The sequence below is a fragment of the Sinocyclocheilus rhinocerous genome, unplaced genomic scaffold, assembly GCF_001515625.1.
Source record: "Sinocyclocheilus rhinocerous isolate Xijiao unplaced genomic scaffold, SAMN03320098_v1.1 scaffold1809, whole genome shotgun sequence".
Taxonomy (NCBI): domain Eukaryota; kingdom Metazoa; phylum Chordata; class Actinopteri; order Cypriniformes; family Cyprinidae; genus Sinocyclocheilus; species Sinocyclocheilus rhinocerous.
The window spans coordinates 94,812-102,969 of record NW_015663347.1 but is presented as its reverse complement, the minus strand read 5'-3'; the positions used below and the strand labels follow the sequence as shown (position 1 = coordinate 102,969).

At 39.4% G+C, this 8,158-nt stretch overlaps 1 protein-coding gene across 1 annotated transcript in view; it reads left to right on the top strand.

The window, feature by feature from the left end:
* Nucleotides 1-2,072, top strand: part of ubr2 (ubiquitin protein ligase E3 component n-recognin 2) — a 46,690-nt gene extending 44,618 nt beyond the window's left edge. The window contains exon 44 of the mRNA XM_016539069.1: nt 495-2,072. Within this exon, the coding sequence (XP_016394555.1) occupies nt 495-636 (142 nt within the window). The 3' untranslated portion in view covers nt 637-2,072. The remainder of the gene's footprint in view (nt 1-494) is intronic.
* The last annotated feature ends 6,086 nt before the right edge of the window (nt 2,073-8,158 follow it).

The following is an 8,158-nucleotide window of genomic DNA, read 5'->3' as shown; positions in this document are numbered from 1 at the left end:
ATCAGATTTCAGATTATGTATAAATCTCAATTTCAAAAAATTGACCCTTATGACTGGTTTTGTGGTCTAGGGACACATTTCTGATATTTGACACGCATGATTATTTCTGACAGACGTGTGAGATCAATGGATGCGTTTTGTCTCTTTTAGAAGGGGAAACCCATTACACTTGTGCCAAGAGCGCTACAGGAAGGTCCAGAAGCTGTGGCGCCAGCACAGCATCACGGAGGAGATCGGCCACGCCCAGGAGGCTTGCACCCTCAGATTCCAGATTTTCAAATAGTTGTATCTCGGCCAAATATTGTCCTATCCTAACAAACCATACATCAATGGAAAGCTTATTTATCAGATTTCAGATTATGTATAAATCTCAATTTCAAAAAATTGACCCTTATGACTGGTTTTGTGGTCCAGGGACACATTTCTGATATTTGACACGCATGATTATTTCTGACAGACGTGTGAGATCAAGGGATGCGTTTTGTCTCTTTTAGAAGGGGAAACCCATTACACTTGTGCCAAGAGCGCTACAGGAAGGTCCAGAAGCTGTGGCGCCAGCACAGCATCACGGAGGAGATCGGCCACGCCCAGGAGGCCAATCAAACTTTGGTGGGCATCGACTGGCAGCACCTGTGAAGTCACGTCATGCTTTCTCACACCTACGCCCACCCTTAATGCATAAGGGGACCCGCACAGCAGAGCTAGAGGTTGCCAAGGCGACACCAAGGCCTCTTGCTCTTCCTCCACCCCTTTTTCCATTTTTCTGACAGTGGATGAATGCATGACTTTTTCTTTTTGTTTTTCAGTGGAAGATTTTCTCTTCCTGTTTTCTTTTAAATATGATAGAAATGCATATTTAAAAAGACATATAGCCAAGGTATTGAACCTCAACAATATGGTTTCCTTCTCAACACCGATATTCTTCATAGGAATGCTATTTAATTTCTTCTCCAAGTACTATTAAATTATTTTCAAGGTATTTTGCTTAAATAAATAGGTTTCGCAAGACAGCTCTCTTATCGCTTGGCAATTGACCGGTGGTGCTGCCCTTCAAGTAAGCACAAATGTCCCAAAACGGCCACGCAGGGATAGCGCCACCTGTAGGATACACAGCATCCTCTCTGCCCCCGTCATTTCGAATGCTGCAATACATTTGTTAAGGCCACCTAATTAACGTGCTCATGTTCATACAATACAAGCCAACACGGGGAAGATCCGGGAGCACATGAATATGTCCTTGAATGCCTGGTTTCTGTTTGTTTGGGTCGTGTATATGTTTGCGCGAGTGAGTTTTTATGTACAGGTGTTTAGTTGGTATGTTTCTAATACGATGGATTTCTAAGGTGGTCCATTTTTACGACCGTTTGTTTCTCGTTCTTTTGTGATGCGTATTATTTATGTTTCTCGCGACTGTGCGACCTTGATCTATGGAATCATGCTTTCCTTGAACTGAACATGAATTCCACTCTTAAACATGATTTTGATGTGTGTGCCGTGTGTTGTGAATTTGGACATTTTGTTTCTTGTACTGCTGCACATTTTCTCAGCAGCAGTAATGGATGCAGAATTGCATATCCTTAATTCAGTTTCAACTTTGGTCTGCTTTAGACTGTTGTTTTTTTTTTCTTTATAGTGGCCTTGGCTTGGGACTTTAGTCCAAATCAAAGGAGTTGTATTTGTCAGCGACACAGAAACTCATTAAAACACACCGTTGCTGCTTTCAGATACAAGTTTTCATGTCTCGCGCGGTTCAGATGACAAGCCTGTTTCTAACGCGGTGAGCATATTTCCTGAGACACTTCCAGTGGCTGCAGCAGTGTATTACATCACAAACTGACTTGTTAATATGTGAATTCCTGTATAAATGGGTACATTGTACTATATTGTAAAACATTAATGAAATAAAAAAGAAGAAAAGACTGTTGTGTTTTGAAGTGATGCATAAAATGTACTGATGAATGGGCTGATTACCCATCAGTGTTTTTATGTTTGTGCTGTAAAGTAACTGTTCTGTATGTTCCAGAGCAGACAGGCTTAGTGGCCTCGTGTACAGTCGTGGCCAAACGTTTTGGCAGTGACACAAATTTTGTGTTTTGCAAAGTTTGCTGCTAAACCTGCTGTGGTGTTCATTCACATTGTTTCTAGATTATTGTGTAGAGTGATCAGATGCATTTCAAATAATTGCTAAAAGCTTCATTGGCCAAAAAATTTTACTTTTCACAAAAAAAAAATAATAATCACAGTTTTTTTATCTTGACACAAAATTACCAGCTATCATTAATTGACTAATCATATCAGCAGCACATGTGAAAGTGTGAATGAGTACTAGTTAGGTGAAATCACGATCATACTAACTAGATTGAAAGAGCAGACTGATTGCTATAAAAGGAGGGAAGAAGTGCTACCAATCATTGTGTTCTTGTTAGTAATGGTTACCTCCAAAGAAACACATGCAGCCATCATTGCTTTGCATCAAAATGGCCTCACATGCAGACACAGTGGTGCGCAGGGATAGCGCCACCTGTAGGATACACAGCATCCTCTCTGCCCCCGTCATTTCGAATGCTGCAATACATTTGTTAAGGCCACCTAATTAACGTGCTCATGTTCATACAATACAAGCCAACACGGGGAAGATCCGGGAGCACATGAATATGTCCTTGAATGCCTGGTTTCTGTTTGTTTGGGTCGTGTATATGTTTGCGCGAGTGAGTTTTTATGTACAGGTGTTTAGTTGGTATGTTTCTAATACGATGGATTTCTAAGGTGGTCCATTTTTACGACCGTTTGTTTCTCGTTCTTTTGTGATGCGTATTATTTATGTTTCTCGCGACTGTGCGACCTTGATCTATGGAATCATGCTTTCCTTGAACTGAACATGAATTCCACTCTTAAACATGATTTTGATGTGTGTGCCGTGTGTTGTGAATTTGGACATTTTGTTTCTTGTACTGCTGCACATTTTCTCAGCAGCAGTAATGGATGCAGAATTGCATATCCTTAATTCAGTTTCAACTTTGGTCTGCTTTAGACTGTTGTTTTTTTTTTCTTTATAGTGGCCTTGGCTTGGGACTTTAGTCCAAATCAAAGGAGTTGTATTTGTCAGCGACACAGAAACTCATTAAAACACACCGTTGCTGCTTTCAGATACAAGTTTTCATGTCTCGCGCGGTTCAGATGACAAGCCTGTTTCTAACGCGGTGAGCATATTTCCTGAGACACTTCCAGTGGCTGCAGACATCACAAACATCACAAACTGACTTGTTAATATGTGAATTCCTGTATAAATGGGTACATTGTACTATATTTAATGAAATTAATGAAATAAAAAAGAAGAAAAGACTGTTGTGTTTTGAAGTGATGCATAAAATGTACTGATGAATGGGCTGATTACCCATCAGTGTTTTTATGTTTGTGCTGTAAAGTAACTGTTCTGTATGTTCCAGAGCAGACAGGCTTAGTGGCCTCGTGTACAGTCGTGGCCAAACGTTTTGGCAGTGACACAAATTTTGTGTTTTGCAAAGTTTGCTGCTAAACCTGCTGTGGTGTTCATTCACATTGTTTCTAGATTATTGTGTAGAGTGATCAGATGCATTTCAAATAATTGCTAAAAGCTTCATTGGCCAAAAAATTTTACTTTTCACAAAAAAAAAATAATCACAGTTTAATGACCAGCTAACATTAATTGACTAATCATATCAGCAGCACATGTGAAAGTGTGAATGAGTACTAGTCAGGTGAAATCACTATCATACTAATTAGATCGTAAGAGCAGACTGATTGCTATAAAAGCGCTTCCAATCATTGTGTTCTTGTTAGCAATGGTTACCGCCAAAGAAACACATGCAGCCATCATTGCTTTGCATCAAAATGGCCTCACATGCAGACACAGTGGTGTAATGTAACAAAGTAATAATACTTTGTTACAGTACTTAAGTATTTTTGGGGAGTATCTGTACTTGAGTTTTAATGCTTCAGTCAACTTTTACATTATATACATTTCCCAGAAGCATATTCGTTATGCCGAGTTCACACTGCACGATTTTAGCCCGATTTTTCACTCGCTGACAATGCCTGAAATCGGAGGCAAATCGGTGCTCGTTCACGCGATGAATTATCAAAGACGCGATCTGAGGGAATCGCCGACCTGTTTGAAAATCGTGCAGTGTGAACTCGGCATTAGACTCCTAAAAAACACCGTCGCTCATGTGCAAACAAGTGCGCGCACAACCGAGGATAATTCATTTTCGCGACAAGTCGAGTCTGGGGTGTGCTATACAGCATATAGCGAAGCATTAAAAAAACTATCTAAACTGATAAATAACAGATTTGTCTAATTTTAAGTGATTAACAAAAACAGAGATGAAAAATTTACTTAAGCCAGAATTTTAATGTTTTTAATGTTCATTGATATCTTCAAAAGAGTTTTGAATTTTGGCACACTTTTTTTCTATATAATGTTGATATGGTAACTAATAAATACTGTAGATTTTGTTATGCTAGCATGTGTGGAAATATTCAAACCATGTGTGTTACAACTAACCCTGCGTTACTTTGTGCCCCGCGCTCCCCTACATCTTAAATCTCGTGTTTATCTTATGTTTAAAGAAATTTCCATTGAGATTTACTGAACATGTTTGCCATTCAAAATCTACCGATGACAATGACGCCTCTGCTTTATTTGCTTGCTAAATTGTGATTGGACCTTTTTGCCACATTTTGACTTCTCTGGCTGCATTGCAACATGAGGGCCTTTCGCACAACGGGAACCTTTTCATAGTACCAGAACTAATTGTGGAACTACCCACTTTTTGGTGTTTTCGCACCGCCGGAACTGGGTGTGATTTTAGTACCGGACTCCCTTTTTCGAGAATAAATATTCAAACCATGTGTGTTACAACTAACCCTGCGTTACTTTGTGCCCCGCGCTCCCCTACATCTTAAATCTCGTGTTTATCTTATGTTTAAAGAAATTTCCATTGAGATTTACTGAACATGTTTGCCATTCAAAATCTACCGATGACAATGACGCCTCTGCTTTATTTGCTTGCTAAATTGTGATTGGACCTTTTTGCCACATTTTGACTTCTCTGGCTGCATTGCAACATGAGGGCCTTTCGCACAACGGGAACCTTTTCATAGTACCAGAACTAATTGTGGAACTACCCACTTTTTGGTGTTTTCGCACCGCCGTAACTGGTTGTGATTTTAGTACCGCACTCCCTTTTTCGAGAATCAAATTAGCTCCTATTCCGGAGCAGGGTCTAACCAGCACAACTGGTACTACCCGTGACGTAAGTAGATTGATTGGATAAACGCGTACGAAATGACATGATTTAAAACGCTCCGATCACAGCGTCTTCCATCCTCCTGTTGTTAACGTTGTTCTTCTTTGTTTCCGTTGTTGAACGCCGCGCACAAATGACGTCGCTGTCGACCGGCTTACGTCACATCCTAGTACACACTGTCGGTGCGAATGCAACCCTTTAAATGGTACTGGGAAATAGTTCACGCAAAATCGTCCCAGTACTTTAGTACTGTACATTTAGTTCTGGAACTAAAGCGGTGCGAAAGGCCCTATGGAGAATGAAACCCAGACTGCGGGTGACAAAGGTAAATTTAATTTATGCAGACATAATACCTAAAGCCTAAATTTACCTGAAACTAACAACATTCCTTTGCTGCCTTTCAAACACTATTGTTTCCTTCAGAAATCTACAGGTATTGATAGTTGCGTGTGTGTGTGTGTGTTAATTAATCTCGGTCAGTTCAATAACAACTCCTGTACAAGAGATTGAGGTTATCCTACATATATGCTCCAGTAGTGCTTGTTTGCTGCTCCTGTGTGAGATGCACCTGTCCCAGAGCTTCACCTGAGGAGGTAAGCTGCTCCACAAAGCTGATTAACTGGTCTTAACCAGCCAGTCACAGTTCAGGGCCGGAGAAAATACCAAATGACACACGTCCTGTTTAGTGCTCACTACCTGTACCCTAAGTTAGAAATGTTTTCACCCTTATTAATTTTTATTTTACTTATAACTTTAATATTAAGTTAGTATTAAAGGGGTGGTTCATTGCGATTTCACTTTTTTAACGTTAGTTAGTGTGTAATGTTGCTGTTTGAGCATAAACAATATCTGCGAAGTTACGAAGCTGAAAGTTCAATGCAAACGGAGATATCTCTATTAAAATTTTGGCAGTTTAATGCCTACAAAAATGGCTGGTAGGGACTACAACAAGTTACTTCCCGGGTTCGTGACGTAACAAACCCGATAAACCCCGCCCTCGGGAAAAGGCAACAAAGGGGGCAAGGCCATGCTGTGCTGCTTTAGAGAAGAGGAAGAGAAAACTAGAGGTGCACGTAAAAACCTATTCATATATGAATCGCGATTCTGTCTTCTAACGATTCTAATGGATTCACAAGATTCAAAATCAATGTTCTAAAGCAGCGGTTCTTAATACTGTTCCTCGTGTCCCCCTGCTCTGCACACACTCTGCATCTTGCTCTCGCTCTCTCTCTCTCTCTCATATTAAGCTCAGCTCCAACAATGAACTGTTACATTTATACACTTATTTTCACTTAGCTATGAGAAGCATTAAACATGGACACGCGTGCAGTTGCCGTACTGTATTAAAGCTTTAATCAGGATAAAACTGTATATTAAAAGCTAACATAAGCAGTAGCATTTACAAATAACAGCGTATCTAAAAGTATGAGACGACAACAAACAAAAAAACATAGGTCTACCATTAAAAGCCGTGCTTGCACAGATTCTGCACGATCCTCTTCAATAATATCCTCTGCTTCTCATTCAGGCTCAAACTGATAAACGATATTAACGACGCCATTGTTTACAATACAACCGGAGCACATGCCACTGAGGTGAGGGGCGGGACATTTAGACGAGAGTACCCAAGACGTGTCACTCATATAGTTTTGAATGGGAAAAAATGCAACGCTCAATATGGCCGCTCTATTGAACGAAGCCTCGCCTTCTGAGTAAAAGAGCCAATCGCTAATCGGTAAAGTCAGTGCATCACTGCAGCTGCCGTTAGAAATCCTGGTTGCTATAGAAACAGGCAGCGTTCTGAGTACTGCGCATGCACACTGGCTGGTCTAGCCTGAAAAATAAGCTTTTTTAACACTATTTGAGCAAAAGAAACAACATTTATGGGACAGTTATTGTCAAATTCCATTGGTGATTTCAAATATGAAATGTAATCTTAAGTTTGGCGAACAGTTTTGGAGAATTTGATGTTTCCCCATTCAAAGAGATAGGAGTTGCCATAGACATATAAAATACCTAGACGCCTCATTGGCTGTTGGACCGTACGTCAACGGCGCCGCCATATTGGTCCGGCAACTTGCCGTAACTCTCACAAGTGGACTGAAGAAAAGATCCCGGATTCCCTGACTATTTTGAGGTTTTACAAATCGTCGTAAAAATCCAAATTATTTCTCGGGAAATTACCTTTCTCATGTAAGTCTGAATAGTTGTTTTTTTGTTTTATTTTGTCATTATAACATTATGTTGACATTAGTTAGCCACCAAAGTCAGACTATTAATAGCTAACGATAAAAGCTATGTAAACTGAGACTTTATAAGAAATAATATAAAGTTTAAATGATTCTTATGAAGTCTGAGCTTATTTTATAGTTTGAGCGAATCTAACTCGCAAGTGAGTCTTCCGTGCGATGCTGTGAGCCAGAGGAGTGACAGGACAGATCAGGCTGTCAGAATTACAGACTCATCTCTGAAGAGCAGCTGATTAGATTGCTTGTCATGTAATCGTGGCTCATTTATGTTTTGCCCATTTTAGCCAGTAGAACCAGGACAACACAAACCTCAAGGAAGGCTGAAGCAAGTCTGTCATGGACTGTTTTCTGCATTTCCAAGAGACTGCACCTCTTCTGCATATTATATTATATGATATTATTATATTATTATACAACTTAGGCCTATTATATGATTGTACTATTCACTATTTTATTTAGTGTTTTTATTTTATTGACTATATTGTGTGTGTGTGTGTATATATATGAGTGTGTATATATATATATATATATATGTGTGTGTATATGTATATATGTATATATATATATATGTATATATATATGTATGTGTATATATATATATATATATATATATGTGTATGT